This window comes from Melopsittacus undulatus, chromosome 7, assembly GCF_012275295.1.
Source record: "Melopsittacus undulatus isolate bMelUnd1 chromosome 7, bMelUnd1.mat.Z, whole genome shotgun sequence".
NCBI classification, from domain to species: Eukaryota; Metazoa; Chordata; class Aves; order Psittaciformes; family Psittaculidae; genus Melopsittacus; species Melopsittacus undulatus.
The window spans coordinates 34,368,928-34,392,029 of record NC_047533.1 but is presented as its reverse complement, the minus strand read 5'-3'; the positions used below and the strand labels follow the sequence as shown (position 1 = coordinate 34,392,029).

The following is a 23,102-nucleotide window of genomic DNA, read 5'->3' as shown; positions in this document are numbered from 1 at the left end:
GTGTATATTAGATGTGATTTTTAGACATATTGATACACTTCCTAATAGTTCAAACTGCAGTATATAATCCAGGAGTGTTTTAGAGAGATTATGTCCTGCTAGAACTATATTTTTACAGGAGACATTTTGTTAGTATCTGAATTACTGTGGAACTGTTGCTTTCTGACTTCCATTAATAAATGGAGAATAAGGGATCAATAACAAAATCACATTCACAAATAAGTAACGCAAGTCTAAGATTTTGCTGATATGCCGTTGTGAGTAAGAGCTAAGTCTTGACTCGTGCTGTAAATAGGTAGCTGGTTTCTTAGTCTTGTGGTTTGAATTTGCTTGTTTAGTGCCAAAGAAAATCCTGCATCTGACCATTTTCTCATACATGTCTGATGCCAAACTAGAAGTACCAAGGGCAAGTAAAGTTGTCTCTCATTGTCAGGATGAGATGAAACAGCAGTCTTTTTTCTCCCATGTGTAGTGACACAGGTAGTTGCTAGAGCTTACATTTTTTCCACTCTTATTTTCTTCAAATTTTTCTCCTTTGGATTTTTATTCCTGAAAATGTGGATTTTTTTTTTTTTTTTTTTTTTTTGGTTTTCTGAGGTTGCTGTAAAATTTGATGTCATACACTGCCCCTTGAGTGGCATTTATGGTGGCTTCTGGTTTCCTTTTTTTGCTATTCCAGTGAATGTCTACCTGCAGTTGTTTAGGGTATTAAAGCTGTCTCCCTTGATGGCTTCAGAGCACATCAAGTCTTTTATACCATGTTGTTTTGAGGATTATTTCTGGTGTGTCTGCTATGAACATGAAGAAAATCTTCATTTTGTAGGACTCAGATGCTGAAACTTTTCCTGAACTGTTAATTGGAGAAAAAGATACATTTAATTGTGTCAGGTCAGCCATCAGCATTTTGTTTCTTGGAGATGAGGAAGGTTCTTCTCTCCATTATCAGTGGAGGAACCACACCATCTTCTAAGTGCTGCACTGTTGTTGCATTAATGTTTTCTTTCATGAGGTTTCATGAATGACTTAAGTTTACAGTGTTCAATATATCCAGTGTTTTCAGTGGATAATGAATTTGATAATGAAGCAACAGTGTAAGAAGCTATGGAATGTGTCAGACAGAGCGTGATGTGACAATGGTTGTCTGAGTTGGGGTTGGGATTTGTTTCTTTTTATTTTCTTTTTTTTTCCTTCGGGGGAAGGAACAGAAGACTTGCTTTGACTTAAAACAAAAGCATTAGATCATTGCCTGGGGTTATTTTGGAGCAGGATGCTGGAATTGCCACTGGTAGATGTACGCAGAATCAGTTTAGAGAAGGAGGATGTAGATCATAACATACCAGCTTAGGAAAACCAGAGACAGTGTATACTCTGACTGCTTTAAGAAACCTGCCGGTAACTAAATAGAAATAACAAGATTGTGGAAAACTTACTACTTGCTTGCCTCTGGGTTCCCTCATGTCAGGGGGATTCTGTTATGCTTCAGTCCTTGGCAAAATCTTCTAAGTAATCACAGGCATTTAAGAAGATGTGTGATATAACTACTTGATTGTGTTATTTTCTGCAAAACTAGCCCCTGTTCTTGTGCCTGTCATAAGCATATACACATAAGTTTGCATTTAAAGTTGAAGTACCTGCTCTTCACCTTTTTAATGTATTTTCTTAAGATTCTGAGTCCCTCACAGCAATGTTACAATTTAAGATGAAAACTGGAGAAAAATGCCTTGCTCCCACAATGAGTAATAGGTTAATTTAGGTAGGAGGGATGCAAAGAGGAGAAATTGAGAGAGGCCTGTGTCAGAATAGGTAACATGATGGTTATTCAGGTATTTACATGGTTTGGGTGATATTAAAGTTCCTGCTTATGCTGCAAAGAGGGAAGATCATTGTTTAAAAGTTTTGAAGGGTGGTTTGTTGGCTTTGGTTGTTTGGGGGGGTGGTATGCCGCAGTTTTGACTAATGTAGGTTAAAAACAAAAAAGTAATTCCTTGAATCTCAATTTGTTGTGAAATACAAGATTATTCGTTGTGTGTCTTGGAACTTCCATGAGTGATTTCCTCATCCAGCTTGTGTTTGTGACGTGTGACTAACACCTTTGTGAAATTTACCTACAGGTATTAATACTACTTCTCTTTAATTACTAGTAGATCAAACTACACCCAGGAAGGAGTTTTTTCTGGAGCTGAACTATATGGGATAAAATATGTTTTATCACACTCCTCAGGATAATAAGGGGAAATAAACTTTTGCTTCTGCTTTGGAGGAAAAGAAAAAATAAATAGATAAACCCCAAACAAAAAAAAAATCAAACCTTTTAGTTTAATAGTACAAATTCAATGGAAAAACGATAGGTTTTGAGGGCTCCATTCAGAAAAGTTCCTAAGCTTTTAGTTTTCTTACTTGCCTTTATCCATTAGTAGTTGAACATGTAAAGCAATTTTCGTGCTTCTTCCTGGAAGATAGAAATGATATTTCAGTATTGAAAATCCACTAAAAAGCTACTGAAGAGCACTCTTGCTTGGGAAAAGCAGGATAGATTAGGCTTTAAAAGAAGATGCAAGGCACTGATAAATAGTAAAATGGTAGGAGAGAGTATCCAATAGCGTAATTCTTGGTTTGGAAACCCCTGTGTATGCCCTCCCAAGCAAAGAATGAAACACCGTGTATGCTTTTAACAGCCCTAGCAGGTACTGGCAGATGAACACATTATTGCAGTGTAAGAGCACACGCAGTGTAGGCAGTGGAGTGGAAGTTCGCACCCTAGCTGACCTCGGGGTAACTTGTTCACCTTTGCATAACCCAGATTCGCTGGCTGAATAAGCATGGGTGTAAGCAAGTGCTTTTCATGCTTTGCTGAATTGAGGACTTAATGTCTTTTTACTGGTATCTGACACTCAAAGAGAGTGAATTCTGGGAACTCTCAAGTATTTCATTCACTTTGCATAAGAAAGCAATGGTTGATTTTTGGGTTTTGTTCTTTGAAGTGTTCTCTGTATCTGAATTTTAATTTACACATCCTTGAGATGCCAGGAAAGCCAAAGGAATGGTTTCTAAGAATGGACAGCAACTTGGGTTTTTTCTTAAAGAGGGGATGTAGTTTCTTGTCTCTCAGATTAGTTGCTTGAGAACTTGTGACATGTATCAGTTGACTGAGCAAGGGCTAGAGGAGAATGGACTAATCCACAACTACAGGAGAGTTTTAGGTGAATCCACTGGGGGAAAGCAATTTATTTGGTGTTGTAAATGGAGTGATAAAAGGGAATTATAAGAAGAAACAATCACTGTAAAAATTAGTGAATCCTTCCTGCTAGCAGCCAGCTAAAAGGAATGGGAAATTCCATCATTTGTGGGTTTAGCTGCTCTGGGTAATGGTCAATAAATCCTGCTTTTTTATAAAGGTGAACCTTGATACTAAGCATCACAATGCTGTGTGCCTCTGAGGTGGTGACAGAGCTGTTGGGAATGTAGAAATCTTTGCCAAGGACTCCTATATCATAGAGTGAATCATAGAATGGTTTGGGTTGGAAGGGACCTTAAAGATCATCTAGTTCTAACTCCCACCACCATGTCATGGACACTTTCTGCTAGACCAGGTTGCTCCAAGCCCTGTGCCAACCTGGCCTTGAACACTGCTAGGGACGGGACATCCACAGCCTCTCTGGGCAACCTGTTGCACCACTCTCACAGTAAAGAATTTTTTTCTAATATCTAATCTAAATCTCCTCTCCTTCAGTTTAAAGCCATTCTCCCTTGTTCTGTCACTACATGCCTTTGTAAAAGGTCCCTCTCCAGATTTCCTGTAGGCACCCTTTAGGTACTGGAAGCTGCTCTAAAGTCTCCTCAGAGCCGCCTTTTCTCCAGGCTGAACAAGCCCAACTCTCTCAGCCTGTCTCCAGAGCAGAGGTGCTTCAGCCCTCTGAACATCTTCATGACCTCCTGTGGACTCGCTTGAGCAGTTCAGCATAGCTCTTGTGTTGAGGGCCCCAGAGCTGAATGCAGTACTGCATGTGGGGTCTCACCTGGAGATGTGGTCTTATCATCTCAGAACCTTGCACTTGAATGCTGCTTTGATTTACTGTCTCTATAGGAAGACTCTGAAATCAAATGGAGTGCTTCATTTGTAAATTTCTGCAGTGCTACCTCAAGCTCTTGCATCATCAGGGCTAATATTGGTATTAGTGCTCCTCTGGGTTTTTTTTCTGAAACTGTATGAAGTGAGGAGCCAGCCTACAGCCTGGCTTTTAAAACTCTGTTAGTGCAGATCTTATTTTCCTGAAGTTGCAGCTATTTTCCCAGTGCTCATCTGTTACTCTTTTATTGGGTGCACATTCCCCTTGGTACAATGTGAATGTACCAACATTCTGCTTGCTTGCACACTCAGCAGGTTCGTTACAGTGCTTAGTATACTGCAGGTTAAGTCACTCTGCTGGAGTGGTTAGAGTTTTACAATAGGACTGAGAGCTAACACAGTCTTGGATTTTAGTAGTTGGCAACCAGATGAAAACATGGGGGACCTTCACTTTGTTTCTGTCTTATCTGTAAAATATTTTAGTGTCCAGATTATTTTGCAATGCTTACCTGTGTTTACTCTCTTTCCAGATTGAAATTGGAGGAGAGAAGAAAAGAGCTGGTACAGAAACTTGAAGAAACTACAAAGTTAACTACCTATTTGCATTCACAACTTAGGAGGTGAGCCCATACTGCCTGATGTTAAACCTCTTTAGAGCAACAATCTAGTGGACCTGGATGCCTCAACTTCGTTCTTAGGTTTTTGTCTTAGCTGGAGGCTGAACAAAATTTGTTTAAGAAAATGCAAACGTAAGAGCTTCAAGCATTTTGCCACCATGCAAACCTTACATACCTTTATCATTTCAGTAAGCACTCCAGACTAGGTGAATGGATTTGTTGCACAGCCTCCATAATTAAGCAGGCAGATGTTATTTTGCTTCAGTGTAAATAAATCAGGAATTGTCTAATTGGTTGTATCTTCAAAATTCTGTTATTGAGGAGACCAAATGCTTTCTCAGAGTTCTGTCTAAAATAAATTATTAGAACTGTATCCTTTATTCTGTGTAATAACTGAAGAGACTTAATGAGTACTTGTGTGCATGTAAATATGTGAATAATTGATTCTGGTTTTGTTCTTCAACACTGACTTACACTTTCTGTAGGCAGAAATGTATCCTCAGCAGGATTTTTTTTTTCCCTGACAGTTATTGATTGAAAATCTGACCTTGGGTTTACAAAATTCATAGTGATAACAAAAATGTGATTGGTTACAGCAACTATGAACTCAAACTCATTGCCCTCATGGGAAGCTTTAAAGATGTATACAACTAGTCTGAGCAGAGTTTCTCTCACTTCTGGACTGTTACCCTGGGCTACCAAACTATGTGCCTGTTACATTTATTTAGGAAATCCTGAATTTTCTTGCAAATCCCAGTGGGATACACCAATTGGACACTGCAGTAATTAATGTATTTTCTTAGAAATCAACCTGGGGCATTAAGAGGAAAAGGTCCTCTCCCAATAAGCCGTACCATCCTATTTCTGGCATCTAGGCTAGCTTAGCTATTTCAGACATCTCGGCCAGAGCACATCAATTACATTTTGATTGGTGACTAGTTATGGAAAGAGTATTTTAAATATTTATTTTTTTTAAGTATTTTGTGCTCCTGTTTGGACACTGGGGAGTCTCTTTGTGCTGTTTTCTAGCCCAGAGGCAAAATATTTTAAGTCGCTATCTCTGTTACTGTTCGGTGAACATCTTTAAAGTGTTTAGAAGGGGCTGCCTTGCATTATTTTTCCTGACATTATTTGCCAGCAGAGTCCTACTGAGCCAATGAAGTGACACACAGTTTCTCTGGCCTGGCAAGGCTCCTTATTTTCTGTTATTAACAGGAGAAGACTGCATGTTATGGCCTATAGCCTTTGCCACGCTTATGTAGTTGGATTTGCTGTATGTGTAGGGTGTGTGTTGTATTATATATGTGAAGCAGTTCTCCTGTAAGTTGTCTCGTTTTAGCTGCCACCTTCCTCAGGTGCTTGGGCAGAGAGCAGGCTGCATAAATTGCTCTAGAGGTGGCAGCACTCCTTTGTTGTCATAACCTCCTTCCTGGGGATCCCTTTCCTGCCACATTGACCCCATGAGCACCCACACCAGAACTGAGCAGGTCTTTGAGTGAATGTCACAGCTGAGAAGGCTGCGGTTACTGCTGGACCAGTTTGTCAAACCTGCAGCCTTCTGTAGAGAAAAAGGGGCTTTGGCAACTTGCCATAAGCTGGACAAATTGCTCTGATAGCGTGCAGATTGGGCACACTGATCTAAGCCAAGTATGGCTGCTTAAAAACCATAATGCCCTGAGCAGCATTCAATTGCAAGCAGTTACACAGAAGCTCCAGTCATTGTTACCTCTCCTTGTTCCATTTTGTGCTGGTTGACTTTAGTAACGTCAGTGTCCATGTTTGTGCTTTCTTCACAGCCTCTCAGCTAGTACGTTGTCTGTGTCTTCAGGGAGCAGCTTGGGATCTCTGGCATCCAGCCGGGGATCTCTGAACACGTCAAGCAGAGGGTCGCTAAACTCACTCAGCTCCACAGAACTCTACTATAACCAAGGCGATCAAATAACAGATTTGGACTATCAGTATAAACTTGACTTCATATTGCAAGAAAAAAGTGGTTACATTCCTTTGGGGTCTATCACTACTATTCATGAAAATGAAGTGGTCAGTTCCCATGGGAGACTGGGTTACAGTGACTCTCCTGCTGCTGCAGACCATCCCAAACTGACTGAACCTCCTAAATCTGTGGCATCGCTGTCTTCCAGATCCTCACTGTCCTCCTTGTCCCCTCCAGGCTCCCCACTGGTTTTAGAAGCTGCATTTTCCGTGTCAGCTCAGAATTCCCCTCTGCATCACCTCACTGCGGACTTTGAAGACTCTGACCTTTCGGGTGATTTTGCAGGCATTAGTCTCTGTGAGAACCAAATATTACTGGACTCTGAAGCCAGATTGGGATCTCAGATTCCTACAGATGATAAAGACCTTAATGAAAGCATTAGGCAGCCTCTGCCTTCTCTACATGGAGGAAGTTCAGGTAATAAAAAGCCTAATGCCAAATGTATATGTAACATGAAAATTTTGAAACAGCTGGCCCTTGAATGGGGAGGTACCTCATGTCACTGAAGAGTGTCTTGTTAGCACACATTTGCCATGATGGGCAGTCAGTAGTTCTGAGGGATCTTCATAATGTCTAGCTTTGGGTGCAGATTGCTACAATCAGTCTGATTTCCTCTACGTTTTTCAGTAGCTGTCTCAGAAGGAAAGTTCTTGTATTGCAGATTCTGTCATGAAAAAAATAGCAGAAAACCCTGAAGCTGGATCTTGAAAACAGAGGATGCACAGTGTTCCTAGGTATTGTCAGGATGAATGGGGGTAGAGCAAAAATACCCTCTGCTGGGTTTTGCTAATGTGAAATCGGATGCTTTTTTTCTCACTGAAGAAGTTACAAACTGACATCCTCTGTGACAAAGATTTCTGGACCTAAGAGTTAGAATTTTTATGTGTGTGTACCTAGTTATTTGAACCTGCTGTCACTGAAAGATCAGCAGGTCATTGTTTCTATGAGCTGTGAGCTGAGGAAAAACAAGTGACCACGTGCCCTGTATGGTGAGACTCTTCCCATTTTTAATATGGCTTTCATAGCTTTTAGCTTTTTATCCATGTGAGTTAGAGCAGAGCTCCTAGGCCTAGTATCGGCTTCGCCCTGCAGTCTGTGGGTAACTTCCAAAAGGATGTAATCTCATCCTAAAACATACTTCCCTTTAACCAAGATGGGATGAATGACCCTGTTAGCTACTGAGGTATCCTTAGTAACTAGTTAGTTTCGAGATGGCTGTAATGAATCTCACCTCAAGTCTGCAGTACAAGCAGTGCAACATATTTAATCATCTGTATTTTCAAAGCCTTTGGCAGAGTTAGAACTTCAAGAATCCCAGTTGTCAAGAACTGGTGGCTTGTCCTCAGTCTTTGCTGCCTTCTGTTGGGGTTGACAGTATGTGGTGCTTTCTCTGCGCATTTATCATGTCATTGTCTTTAAGTACGTTACAAACCATTCCTGTGTTTGTTATGAAGTGGCTCCATTTTCCCAAGGAAGAACTGAGGGAGCGAGATTTCCACTAGTGCTGAGCACTGGCAGCCCTGTTTGAAACCTGATCAGCACCCAGCATTCCCAGCTCTACGTTTCTGGGCTGGAGCTGCCAGTGAAGCAGCCAAGGAGTTTGGATTTCTTGGAATAAATACAGCCTAGTTCTAGGGAGTGCATTGTCCAGATTTGTTGCCAAGCTTGAACCCTTATGCCAGCTTTTAGTAAAAGTATCTGGACATACTGATAAGACATGAATTTTCATGAGAAATATTTCTGTATTTTATATATATATCTATCATGGAATTGTTGTAACATCTGTTGGCTAATGAGGTTAGCTTACTGCATTACTGTAGTTATTTCAGTATGGACCAGAGCAATGTGGGACCACCAGAGAAATGTAACAGTATACATAGTACAAACTAGGCAACCCCTGTTGTCACCTTCCTGGCTCAACTGTGCAGAAAGGGAAGAAAGAAACTGACTGATGTCCCAATGGTCTGAACCTGGGAAATGCAAAATGGAAAAACATGGAAGGGGTGGGGGCAATTTTGTCCTTTGTCTTTTCAGTATTGTGGCACACAGTAGTAACTTTGCTGTAGAGCAATATTATAAAAGATGGGGGGAAAAAGTAATTTCTCCTGCCTGCATTTCAACAGCACATCCTTTCCAAATGAACAACAAATTCTTGTCTGTTTGGCTTTACAATCAGCTGCAATTCAGCTAGTTTGAAAACTACATTTAAGATGGCTTGGAATTTGGGAGCACATAAGGCTATGAAGAATCATAATTATTTCTTTTAAATGTGTTTCTTTAAATAATTATTTCAAGGGCATCATGTGGATGTCTAACACTTTTGAGCTTTTTTGAGGGCCTATCATTATGGATAGCATCAGTGTGTCTTTTAAGTCTATAAGTAGTTATGGTTTTAAAATACAAATTTATTCTGTGATTCATCATACTGATACTTCCTCATATGGGGTTATATATATGACACAAATTATCTTTAAATCTGTATTAAGGCTGCCAAAACACGCACTTAAATTTTGAAAAGCCAGATATTAACTAATTATGCTTCAATAGCTCTAGTTTCCACAGTAAAATGGATCTCATGGTGAGGCTTCAGTACCTTAGACATAGACTGGGGGTTGTTTCAGTGTTTCTACTCCAGTTTCATTCTTGGAACTGCAGTGATGCCAGATGGGAAGGTGTTCAACAAACTCAGCCAGAGGCATAAAATCTGCATGGAAAATTTCAGCCCACACACTAAAGTTTCACAAGACTACAAATCTGAATACTGCTGAACCTTACCCTTGGAGGTAGACAGGCACACCTGAAGGCAGCATAGCTAGTATTTTCATGTAGTAATCTGCACAGGCTCTTCAGGTGCAGAGCTCACCTGCTTCTCTGTCTCTGAATTTTCTGCACAGGTGAACCATACAGATATTCGCTCCTTTTCACATGCCCCTGCTGTCAGAAACCAAGTTGGAATATCATGTAGTTCTTCCACAGTCAGTCTCTGTCATTGTCAAAGTCAATTCAGGCTTCTGTGGTAATTCCTAAGGGTAATCAATAAATCATGTCATCACCTTCACCCCTCACGTGGTGGGGGGAAAGAGAAAGAGCACTTCATCATCAAGGAAAAAGCATTCTCACTGCCATAAATAAAAGCAGGAATGCAGCAATCAATCATCTAATCTGAAGCCTTAAATTCTAAACAGCTTAACAAGATGTAAAGTCATGATTCAGGTGGGGATGATAATGCATACCAATATCCTCACCCCTTGGCAGATGAAAGTACTGCATAGGCCTTTGGTTCACTGTGCTGCAGAACGTGGCTTTCTGTGAATGCGGCTGCTTCACTGCATGACACCAGCATATGAATGCGACTTGAAGATTAAAGCTAAGTAGTAGTTGATAGTAAAGAGACTGTAGCATAAAAGTTTTTGATGATAGTAAACCAGAGGGGATTTTTCATTTCTAGCAGTTGTATCACTGGGGAGAGGGTATCTCTCTGACTTCTAAATCTTTAATAAACCATAGGCAAGCACTTTGCCTGTAGCCAAAGTGTTACTACAGTGCAGATTGTGAACACAGCAGATGCAGGTTTAAAGATCAAGATAATGAGGGTTAACAATGAAGATAATGAAGGCTAATAACTAGCTCAACAGATATGGGTGATGATAGGAGCCTGTATCTCTGGGAAAGAATAATAGCTGTACATTTTCAAGTTCATCAGTTTGGTTATATCCCTAGCCAGAATATCTGGTAAGAGCACTACAGTCTTAGAATGTTTAATGATGTGGAACAAAACTACTCTGTGATACTCAGTTAAGGGTCACTGCTTTCAACTTCACAACTTTCTAAGCAATGCACTTCTCTCTTTCTGACTATTAATCTCTTGGACCAGTTTTCATTCTTCTTTCTTTCTGCAGGTGTTGACTTATCGAGAAGAACAGCTAGCAACCTGCTCGAGGACAAAACAGCTTGTGTATCTGCTGCCGTGTCCGATGAGTCTGTAGCTGGAGATAGCGGTGTATATGAGGCTTCTGTAAAACAGTAGGTTTGAGAATAATGCAAGTCTTCCCACCAAAAATTTAGATACACCTGTAAGCAGTTCTATAATACCATAAGTATTTATATAAGTAGGTAATTGGTTGTGTCTTTTTTGTAAATATTTTATACTTTCCTATTGAAAGAAGGGCACATTTTCCAAACTGAGGTGTCATTGGGGTTTTTTAAGCTAATAAACTTGCATTAGGGTGTTTGTAGGACTTGTTTGAGCAGTGTTAATAAGCTGCCTTCTGATCTTGGGCTTTTTTTGTGCTAGAAGTGTTCCTAGGAGAAAAGCTGAATTCAAACAGTACAGTTTCTGCCATGTAGCTGCATTGACTGCACTCAGAGTGATTCTTGTTACTCACTGTTTTGTTTAGATACAATCTTAAGATTGTGTAGGATTTTGCTTGATTTTTTTTTAAAGAAAATATAAGATAAAATATCAGTTAGAATGCAGGTATAAAAATAGTTTGGGTTGGGGTTTAAAGTTTATGCTTCACTGTAGTAAACATGATATAAGAAATGTATTTGCTGTTGTTGCTTTTTGACGATACATAACTTCTACAGGATTCTTCATACTAGCTTATATAGTATTGTCTGGTTTATAGCAGTGAGAACAATGAACTTGAGACTGCATAAGAGAAGACTTATGAGAGAACTATGAGAGAAACCAAGATCTTTAGTTTTCACTTCAACTTCAGCAAGTCCTTGACATTAAGAATGTTTTGTCCTTTTCATGTTCAGAGAGATGTTTTATCAGGATGGTTACATCTTCTGTTGCCAGGCTAAATGCTTTTCTATTAGGACAGACAAAGGTGCATTTTCGTACCATAAATGGGTTTTATTGGCCTCTGATAAAATCAATTGTCAAATCTTTCACAAATTAAAGGTAATAAAAATAGATGAGGCCAAATAAAAAGCTGAAATACAAAAAGGGTTTCTCCTGAGCTATTGCAGTTCCCATTCAATCTCACCTTAGGTCATGAGCCCATATTTCACCCTGAACTCTGAAATCCTAACATTAGTATTCTCCATGTCTTCATTTAGACCTAATGCAACTTTTTGGGCTGAAATAAGCGCCCATCTATTAAAAACTCAGCTTTCACTTGAAAGAGTGGCTGTGGCTGTGTGTTTTGGTTCAGTAACCAAGTAACCATTGGTGTCTTTCCATTTTGTTTCGATTCTGAGCCACTGTGATCAAAACAGACTCTCTGCTTCATTTACAATGTCCAGTGGATAGAAATGAACAGACATTGGACCAAAGCTGTGGATGTTCTCTGGACCAAGTCTTGTCTTGCAAGTCCTCTACAGCTGGAAGTAGTGGGATAGGTGGAAAGCAGAACAAATTCCTGTTGTCTTTCTGTTGTTGCTCAGGAAAAGATGAAAGAAGACAGTTGCGTTGCCTAAGCCTGTGTACAAAAGGAAGCTATTGCCATTTGTGGAAGCTAAGATGTACAGACTGTAGATATTCCGTGATAGCTCCAGGTGTGGATATTCTTAATTATTGCTGAGTAGGAAGCAGTGAAGAGGTGATGAGTGTCTCTGTGTGAGTTGCTTATGTTTAGTAGAAGTGTTTTTATGAGCACTGTGTATGAAACGACTTATAATTTGTCATTGTGCTCCAGAAGTTGCACTACAGTGATTTCTGCCGTATAGACCAGTCTTTTGTGTTAAGTAATTCAAGGCAGGGGATGAAATAAACACACTCTATCAAATTAGCCATCAGCCAGGAAATGAATGGTAAAAAGGAAGCCTCTAGATGCAGAGTCTTAAAATAAAGCTGTCATATCTTGTGGGATGCCTGTGTCATTCTCCACATTTCTTATCTTGACACTTCCTATCTTGATCTTGTTTATTGATCCCAACAGTCTCATTTTAAAAAATCAGTGAAACACATTAGTACTGCATCCTCAGTCAAACCTCCCAGAGAATGACTGGAATTATTTTGCCACATGAATTCTCTGTAATTCCATTGAATGCTAGAGTTGCTCTTCAGCTGCAAGACTTGAATCCCTTTGGTCCTTTGAATGCTTCTGAAAACAGGCTCAGAGGAAAGGTGCTTCTTGTTTGCACAGAAACCCCTTTATTTTACAGAGCTTCTGCTCCTTGAATATTCTTCAAAACAGTATTTCAAACCCAGTTCACGTGTGGTCTGATGTTTATTACAGATCTTGATTTCCTATTTTGTATTCAGTAGGGAGATAAAGAAATACGAAGTACGAGTAGGAAAATGTCATGAGCTTTTCTCTTGCTTGTTAGTTTGGCCTGCTTCAGTAATCAGCCTAAAGTCTTTCTGATTCATTACTGGAGTTGTTAAACTGTTCAGGCAGCAGCTGTCCCCCAGACAGGTATTTCTATTGTGTAGGCTCTGAAATTCTCATTTGGAGTACATGCTGTAGTTAAATCAGCCTGTTCAGGAGAATGTATCTGTGTTCTGTGTACGCATACCATAATTACTGCTGTAAGCTAACTATAATTTTCCTTAATCTGAGTATTTGACTCTTTGCCCTAGACCAAATGAAACTGAGGATATTGTATATAGTGAAGATGATACAACACTTTTAGAGGCTGCCCAGGTACAAATAGGACTCAGGTAAGTGAGTAAGCAAAGGGAGTATTTCTGTTTGTATGTGAATGCAACTTGTAAACTTCCCTTATGTTGTCCTTTCTTCAACAGATATGACCACAGCAATTCAAGTTTTGTGATAATCATTGTACGGCTTAGAAATCTTCTGGCATTTTCTGTCCCCCTTGGCTCTAAAGTGTAAGTCAAACAATCACTCTGCAGTAGCAATAATGAATTGTGCAAATTCTTCAAAGGAGTTGATTGGTTTACTGCCTAACAGCACTAAAATACATATAAAACTTTAACTGTGTTAGTACTGAGCTTTTAAATATTCCAGCAGTGCTGCAGGAAGTAGTTATCAGCAAATTTGCACGTTCCATTAAAGTGAAACAAAAGGATTTTTTAGTGATGATTCATTTAGTGTTTTAAAACATTTTGTAGCTTTGTGAATGCAGAACAGCTATTCTGTTGTTACTAAGAATGTTCTTTTGATACTTTGCCATTCTTTCAGCTCAGAATGTTGTCTTTTTACATTTATGTGGAATTTTGATGTAAAATGATGTTAAAATAATGTGTCTTTTAAGTGAGCTTTTAAAGGTAAGGGGTAATTCGATAAATTGCAGGTGGACAAGCACAGCCACATTGAGATACACCAGCCCACATGACTGGTGCTTGGAGATCTGTTAAGAGTTAGTTCCTGTGTTGAACTGGAAATACTGTATTATTCAACTTGTGTTGAATAGGAAAAGTCTAGAATAATGCAGAGGAAATCGTATGTAGCAAATGAAGAAAAATGTCTAAATAAGAAAACGTTACTGCTGAGATTCTAATCCAACACTCCCATCTGTAGAAATAAGTACAGCTTGCCTTGGCTCCCTGGGGACACTTGTACTTCAGTGAGGTTTTTTTACAGGCTGGAAGGCTAGATTAAACTGTTGAGAAGGTAAATAAGATTAGAACATAATCCTTGCAAAATTTAGTTTTCTTGCTGGTTCCCTTCCGCCTGTCCCACGTCATTTTGAATTTGATTGGTAGGTAAAAGGAAGCCACTGAATATTGAAAGGATGTATAGGCACACAGGCCTGAGTGGCTTGTTGGATTTTCTGTTTGGTTTTGTTTGATCTTAATAACAAGTGGTGTCTGAGATCATCTTTCCTTCTCTGACCTCCATCTTTCCCCTGCTCATCTTCCAAGTTCACTAGCATTTAGCAGAAAAATATAGAAAAAGTATAGAAGAATGAATTGATGAAGCTAAGAGGAAAAGTAGATAATATAGAATATAAAAAGAATGTCAACAAAATATTTGGTAAGATAAAGTTAGGCCGCACCTGGCTTCTTTTTCTGAAGCTATAATTAGTAGTCAAGTATCTTCAGTGCAGAAATCCAGACCTCCTCTTGCTAATAAGATTTAATAAAGCTGAAGCTACACAAAAGAAGGAGGAAGAAAGGACAGGGAAAGGGAAAGACCTTGCAAATAGCAGTTTTTCTGTCATTTGCCATGGTCTCCAGATATATGTGTGTATATATATATAGATACAGATGTATAGTACAGACATGTACAGTGATAAAAATTGGTCCTGGAAAATGATGCTGTGTTATAACTGCATTTTCCAGAACATCAAATTGGACAGATTAGTACATTATTGAACCTTTACAGAGGAATAGATTTGACATGAGGTCTTACTGATACCTGTTTCCACACTGTTTTCAAGAGCTGTTCATTTTTGGAGTAGGTAGAGCCTAGACAAATACTCGTCATTACTTGTGTCAGGATAATATTTTCATCAGTTGGGAAGTCATAGGCTTGTCACAATAAAATCTGAGGCATTGGTTGACTCTTCACCTTTTTTAATTGAAATGAAAGTAAGCATTCTTGTAAAACAGAGCCAATGAGCAGTTTACCTTTTCCTTCTCTGTTTACCCCTCTTGCTGGCCTGATGCAAATAAGCTGGCTGCTAATTGTTAAAAGAGAGCTCTAATGAACCACCTTTTAAACATACTTTTAATATACTTCATCTCCTGTTCCCACCTCTTTTCTAAATGTTTCCTAATTGCTTAATCTATTAAAATGGCTGTTTTCAGTAGACCATGCAAATTGCTCACCTACATTTATGGGAATACAGCAGCAGCATTATGGGAATTGCATTACACTAACACTTAACTTCACGATTGGTTTGTCAAGATGTTGAATACCTGCTCTCCAGTCTATACGTGCCATTCAACTTTGATCATAGCCTTTATCCTAAGAAGCTTGGCATAACTGGGGAGCTCAGGTTATGCCCACGTTCAAAGAACAAACCCAAATTTCTCACAGACCTGATTTCTTTTGGCTTAATTAATGTAAAATTTAAATTTTTAATAACAACAACAATATATACAAAGTCATTATCAGCAAATATAGTAATAGTACTGTAAATCTAGGGTGAAAAGTTTTTTCCAGAATGATCTTGCTTGGTGTGCTTTTTCTTCTTGCTTTAGCTAGCTTCACTGTTCTCTGTTCTGCAGTGAATGTCAATTATTTAAAGCCAGTACCAGAAATGGACTAATGCATAGGCACAGAAAAGATGTAAAACAATTACTGTGCTCATTCATGTATATAAGCAGCTGTGCAGTAGGTAAATAACATGTACAGATTGCATTAGAAATGTCTTTATGAAGCTGCTATTAAAGTGAGACCTGGAGGTTAGCTAGTATTACCTTTACCCACATATTTGTTACGTAAAAAGAATGCAGTCACGTAACACTTCAAGTTACTCCCTGTGCTTACACTTAGCCTTGCAAGATGCGTTCTTCCAAGTCTCACTTAATACATTATGAATGGATCTTAAGCAGCTGTGGCCCTAGCTATTTTCTTCCTCATTTTCCTTAGTTTTCTGGTTTCTCTGGAGATTTTGGTTTGTTTGTTTGTTTGAAAGATTATAAGACATCACTGCTTTTCAGTGCTGCTCACATCATTCTAAGAGTTTAAGATTACATCCACCCAAATTTTTCTCATGTTTTTAATTAACATTAAGATCACATTTCCTCCCATCTGGGACATGATCTTCAGTGTTCACGGTACTGAACCGGCAGATAAATTTGGAGAGAGGCAGAAATAGCTACCTCTCTTGCCTACTACCTGCCAGGCACAGAAATTCCTTTTTGGGAAATGTTTCTGCAAGGGGCAGGAAGAGTTTCTCACTCCTCTTTTTCACCTTTTTCCATTGCACCTTGATTTGTTGCTGTTTCATTTTGTTGGCATTCAGTGCTTTAGTTGATGGGGTCAACTTGTATCATGCATCACCAGCAAGTGCTGGTTTACATCCAAGTAAAGACTGAGTTTTGTCTCTGGCAGGTATATTAGGGTAGCAGTACTTCCATCCTCAACTGATATCAGCTGCCTGTTCCGCACGAAAGTTCATCCTGCCATGGAAACCATTTTACTCAACGAGATATTCAGAGTAGCCATTTCCCAAGTCACACTGCTACAGAAGACGCTGAGAGTAGATGTTTGTGCGGTCAGTCGAAGTCGTCGGGAAGAATGCTTGGTATGCAGCTTTATTTCTGCCTTTGTTTCTTTGCATGCATTTGTTTATAGTGTCCCCTCTTATTCTGATGGTTAAGGCTGCTAAAATTCCACAGTACATGGAGATAAACTCTGAAGCAAAATCTGGTTGTTGCTATAGTACTTAAAATACTGCCTTTCTCTAAAAATCCTGATACAGAATCCTGGATGGAAGATTTTGGAGGTGTTTTAATAGTTCTAACACTGCAGGGTACAAAGGTGAAATAAAAAAACACCTTAGCCCTTTAAATACAGATTGATACCATCTTAGGTATTTGTACATAAAATATCCCACAAACTTCATTGCAACATTGCTCTAACGTTGGGTTTTAAAGTAAAAGTTGAAAAACAGCCACAGTATGTCCAAAAAAGAAAGCAAACCCTCATTATCATAACTTGTCAGAAAGAACAAACTGAAACTACATTTTTGCACATTGTTGTAAACTATATAATGTCCACTTTTTTAGTTTTTATGATGTATAGAAATAATAAAAAAGGTGCGTGACATTCATAGATCAGCCTGTTGGGAACTGGCACTTTGAAAATACTGTTATTAATTGTGGTCATCAGCTACTTAGTGATGCTTCATTTACTTTCAGATTGCTTCTGCATGGTCTGGTACAACTCAGTTGGGTTTTTTATCATGAGCCTGACTTTGTAACACAGTGAGATTTTTAGTTACAACACATTGAAGAGATGTGGAGTGTGGTGGGGTACCTCAGCTCTGACTACTCAGAACAGCCTCTCACTTCCAGTAATGTAGAAGTTAACTTCATTCCTGGGGAATCTGTTGGCTTTTTTCAGTGTGTAAGAGATTTTCCTTTAAGTAAGGGAAGGGCAGCTGAACAAATACACAACAGAATGCAGGATACAGAGGTGAAGGAAAAAACACCAATAACAAAAATACATGGAAGACATAAGGGTTAATCACAAGGTCAAATTAAAGAGTCGGGAGTACCACCCACCGCAACAGAAAGCCCTGGGCAGCAAGATGAGAGTCTTGGCAAGAGCTGTATATGCAGCCCAGCAGCTCTGAAGATGATTTGCTCTGCCAAGGAACAGAGAGTTGTAATCTCCAAGGCACAGCCCAAACACAAGTACTTTGTAAGTTTTCCCAGAGTGCCAACTCAGTGGATGTCAGCGCTTGTCTGAATGAAAGGGTTTCTTAATCTCTTTTACTGTCTTTTCATCTGCTTCCTCCTGGTTGGAGCAAACAAGGTCACCCATTATTGTTTGCTGTATTGATGAATTTTGTGGTAGAACAACTGAAAAATTGACTGAAACTTTTGCTGCTCTGTGAGTTGATGCTCTGGGTTTCATTGACACAGTTTTTCATTATTGAATGCTGTAGAAAGCAGACGTGTGCCTTACAGTGATACAGAGGGGTTTGTGCACAAAAGGAGATGTTCTGCACACTGAAATGAAAGATGACAGAACAGACGGTATGAAGGACCTCTCTGTGTACTTGTATTTGTTTATTTTAATTAGAAGTGGAGGGAAATAGAAAATTTTACCATTAAAGAGGGAATGAAGATTCATGTCAAATTGGTGCAGCCTATTTTACATGTCAAGTACTGCAGAATTTATTTTCAGCTGTTTTGCAGGAAATAAAACAATGATTTTCTTCCACTTTCTTCTTTTGTGCAGGCTAAGACTCAGATCAGTCTGGCAGATTTATCATTTTCTGATGAGACTTGTACTCTGTGGTACAACCTATTGCCGTGCAAGCAAATTCCTGGTAAAAAAACAAGGGAACAAAATGAAGAATCCATGTTTCTGTTAAGCAAGCCGTCATTGGACTCATTGGACTTGGTGAGCAATGTGTTGGGAAAGGGAGATGTGACATTAAAAGGGGACAGGAGTATATTTGATTGCATTATCATTTTACAGTCTATTTTTGAGATTTAGTCAATATAAAAACAATTGCTTTACATGCTGCATGCTGACACTTTAGTACCCACATGCTTGTGATCCATGTCAAGTGTTTGCTGGTGTCAGGGAGGAGCAGAGTAATCCAGCTCTTGCAAGGATTGTCAGGTTTTTTACTTACATTATGTATCACATGATTCTGGTTTCATCTTCTCTTTCTTTGTGAGCAGGATGCTGTGACAGCTCTGCTGGAGAGGACATCTGCTGAGCTGGAAGCAGTAGAACAAGAGCTGGCTGAAGATGATGAGGAGGAGGAACGGGAGCAAAGGGGCTCTGAAGAAGACTGGTAAAGCCACCCTTCTTCCCTCACTATTCATGCCTGAATGATTTCACACATCCCTCCTATTCTTAGACAAATGAAAGGGCTGTACTTCTGGAGGAAATCATAGACTCATAGAATGGCTTGGGTTGGAGGGGACCTTTAAAGTTTGTCTAGTACAACCCCCCTGCCATGGGCAGGGACACCTTCCACTAGACCAGGTTGCTCAAAGCTCCATGCAACCTGGCTTTGAACACTGCCATGGATGGAGCAGGCACAGCTTCTCTGGGCAACCTGTGCCAGTGCCTCACCACCAGTCTTGTTCTGTTGTGTGGCAAATTCATTCACCTTCTTTCAGATTTACTGTATCTTGGCTGCTCTGATAACTCCTAGTGCTGACGCTCCTCCATTCCATGTACATCTTCCTATGAAGCCACATGGGGAGTCTAAGCCATTAGAATGTCTTGTATCAAATACTAGTTTCATCAATGTTAATAAGCAACTAAGATTTGAAACAAGAGCTGCTCTCTAGCAGAGTCAGTGTGTATGTGTTTCCACTGATGGTCTTGTTTTTGAAGACCATGTGAACTTTCCAAAGAAACAGATTTCTTTCTAAATTGCTGTGTTGAGTTCCTGTGCAATTTCTTAGCTGCAGTGTAGAAATAAACATGCTTTATTACAGGTGAAAGAGAGACTTGCACATTTGTTTCATGAACTTATTGCAACCAGAGTTCTTCACAAGTATCAATATAACAGCCATTGAATGTAGTGCAATGTTGTCATAATTGTCTCGAAGGTGAACTGTAGTGGAGCTTGCTGGGGTTTACTGGAGCATATAATGAAATGTGCCTTTAGGTGAACTTAACGGAAGCATTTGGGTGATACTTTTGTTTTCCCTGTCAGGAAATTATGTACATTATATATGGGTGATGGCCAAGGCCTTCTCATTTATTTCTCTGGTGGGCTTTTTCAGATTGAGAGTAAGCCTGAGCTACTTCTGTCCATACAGGTTAGAAATGCTCGCAGATGCCTCTCGTGAAATCATGGATGAAGAGGAAGATGGCATTAAGCTGGTAGTAGAAGGCAACTGTACTGATGGCATGGGGTTACTCACTGATGCACCAGAAGCAAATGAAGACAAGGACAGAGAGAACAGTGATGAGGCCCATGAAAGCCAGCAAGCTGCTGCAACACCAACACTGGTGAATATCTTGAAATATGCATTTCTACGGTAGCTTTCTGTGTCTGGAGATCTATTTCTGAGCAGTTAATGTAGAAGTCTGCTGCATCTGAGCATTTACAATTCAGTGCGGCCTTTGCTGTAGCACTTGTCAGTATATACTTTGAATGAAATCAGTGTGGTCACATTTGTCTGAGCTGTGAAGAGGATATTTAACAGACATGTTAGGCAGGACGTCAAAGCCAATTAACTAAAAACACATATGTTTTTTGCTGCATAGGGAGAATATTCCAAATACACATGTAGTTCAGTAGCTGCAACTTGTGCATATTTAAACTATTTCTACACGTCTGTTTCATTGTTTCCTTTTTTTCTTTTCTGATTCATCTGATAAACGGGAAAAGGCAGAGCAGGGGTCAGGATCTCTAAACCAGTGAGGATGATGGGGTTCCCTGATTTCTTCCCTTTATTTTAGGGTGTGAAGTACAAAAACTGGCTTAGCAGACAAGAAGAGGAAAGATTAATGAACAGAAAATTCCAAAATGTGTTAAACTGTAGACTATTGAACTGCCCACACACTGCATATAACAAGAACATGCAATGAGACTTTGTTAACTGTTCACTTTAAATTATATTCCACCTTCCTGAAAGTACTTCTAGTAAATTTTTAGTAAACGTATCCCTAGCATGGTGGCTCATACTCTAGAAATAAAAATTTTAGAACAACTTTCTGCATCATAATGTTTGCGTATGTTAAACCCACAGGTTCTGTAAAATACCAAAGGTAAAAAAGTAAAGAATGACATCTCGTTCCTTCAGGTTTGTGACAATACATAAGTTCAGCACCTCAATGGACTTGCTGGAAATGGTAATTAACTTCCAATTAATGTGTCAAGATGCCAAATGAGCTATGGCCATGGTACAAAGGGACTGACAGTCTGCTGGGTAGTAAGCAAATATAGATCAAAGCCCTGAATTGGCAAGGGGTAGACATCAAGGACACCATCTGAAGGTTAGGCACGCACACAAGTGTATTGCTAAACCTGGGCTGGACAGACCCAGACAGTGAGTGAAAGGCATAGCAGACCTCATTTTAAACCCAGCCACAGCACAGGTCTTCATGTGCCAGATCCTCTCAGGGTTGCACTTGTGTTATTTGGGTCATTGTATTTATCACCTGCACATTGAAAACCATGACCCTCATTAAATTACCCATGCAGAAAAAAATGCCCCAGCACAGATCATTGACAACTGATGTGCCAGCTGCTCCAGTGCTTGTTCTTTCGTGGCTGTCAAGAGGAATGCTGCTTGTAAATAAGCACGAGCTGTGCTACCTGCAGGGATGTGGCCACCTGAGGCTCTCTGTGGCATGTTTTGTAGGCAGCAAGCCATTCTGGGGGACAGCAGCTAATCGTGTCTTTTCCTTGGGTTCACAGGGCTGGCACAGGTCTGCAGGTCACAGTAAAGCAGCTCTGCTGCTGGGGCTTGGGGACATATGACAGTATGTCTGAAACAAGCTGGGCAATGTAACTTTACCAGCTGCCCCTTTCAGTGTGCAGAGGCACCATCGCTGGCATGGCAGAACCTTGCTGTTCTGAAAATGCAAAACAAAATAAATACATAATAATAATAACAATAATGATGATGTCTGCAAATGGCAAAGCAAAACACTTGTTGCACCATGATTGCATCAGACGATCTACAGGGCAGCACAGGCCTTTCTACAAAAGCTTTGGTTTTACTGGATACAAAGAGCACCTTCCAAGACTCTCTCCACACACTGTTAAGTTTGGGAATATTGTGTTTCTTAGCGTAGCCTCTCTGTGTGTGCAAGATGCTTTTTGCTGATGGCCTTTTGCCATCCACTGCAAGGTAACAAGGATGGTTATAAAATCCAAAGGCAAAAAAACTACGTGGTGGCAAGTGTCTGTATACAGTAGTTCTTATAAACTAAATTCCTTTTCATAGGTTGATAAAGAGACTAACACTGAAGAATCTGTTAATGAGAACACAATAGTCCGACCCAAGGACAGAGCCAGCTGGAGCTCAAGACAGCATCCCTTTGTCAGGAACAGCATGATAGTGCGCTCACAAACCTTCTCTCCAGGCGAGCGGAACCAATACATCTGTAGGGTAAGAGGAAAAACACTTGGGATGAGGAGCTATTAACTGAAGAGTCATTTAACTTCTTGGGAATGATGCATTAATGACAGTGAGTCATGTACCAATTTTCCCTGCAAGAGGCAAAGGCTGTGCTTTCTCTAAATTCTTTCTTTCCCTAACTGACCTGATGCATAGTAGAATTGACTTTCATCAGTTGCATGCTCTTGCAAAACAACTTTACTAGGGCAAAACCACATTTATTGGAGAGAAGTAACACAGATGCCTGTGCTGGCTATCTGCAAAAACTGTGTTTCCCTGTGCGTCAGCAGCTACAGCTCTCTCACAGCAAAATAATTTGTTAAAACACAGAATAGAGTTCACTGTAAACTGCCATTACATTACCATATTTTAATAACCATTTAAGGGTAACAGTGTGGAAAGAGCTCAGTCATCAATTTAAACCTTGCTTTCTATCTCAACTGGTTTTAAACCTGGGCAGCCCAAATCCTGCTCTAATTACATTTTTGAAAGATGTGTGAGCGCTGCCTAGGGGCGAGTTTTAAAAGTAGCTTCGGCAACAAAGTTTTCCAGTCTCTGGATCTGTGGTAGTGTGGAAAAAGATTAAATTGTCAGCCTTGTTGCTGCTAAACTAACTGTGAAAATCATGTGTTTGAAGATTTAAGTATGGATTTCCAGCTCTATAGATTTTAATTACAGACACCCTAGAAAAGGCAGTTTAATTTGATCTATAGTTTCTGCAGGTTACTTACACAAGTATAACTCTTTGAAAATACTTATGCTTTAATTTTTTTCCAGCTCAGTTAG

The 23,102-nt window shown here is 39.7% G+C and overlaps 1 protein-coding gene across 2 annotated transcripts in view; it reads left to right on the top strand.

Moving 5' to 3' along the window:
* The window catches only part of WWC2 (WW and C2 domain containing 2), a 108,059-nt gene that overhangs the window by 72,397 nt on the left and 12,560 nt on the right, over positions 1-23,102 (top strand). For both annotated transcript variants that reach the window (XM_031048939.2, XM_031048941.2), the window contains 10 exons: positions 4,597-4,686; positions 6,480-7,093; positions 10,576-10,699; positions 13,209-13,289; positions 13,374-13,460; positions 16,597-16,789; positions 18,454-18,618; positions 18,906-19,021; positions 20,004-20,196; positions 22,143-22,307. In XM_031048939.2, the coding sequence (XP_030904799.1) occupies positions 4,597-4,686; positions 6,480-7,093; positions 10,576-10,699; positions 13,209-13,289; positions 13,374-13,460; positions 16,597-16,789; positions 18,454-18,618; positions 18,906-19,021; positions 20,004-20,196; positions 22,143-22,307 (1,828 nt within the window). The remainder of the gene's footprint in view (positions 1-4,596; positions 4,687-6,479; positions 7,094-10,575; positions 10,700-13,208; positions 13,290-13,373; positions 13,461-16,596; positions 16,790-18,453; positions 18,619-18,905; positions 19,022-20,003; positions 20,197-22,142; positions 22,308-23,102) is intronic.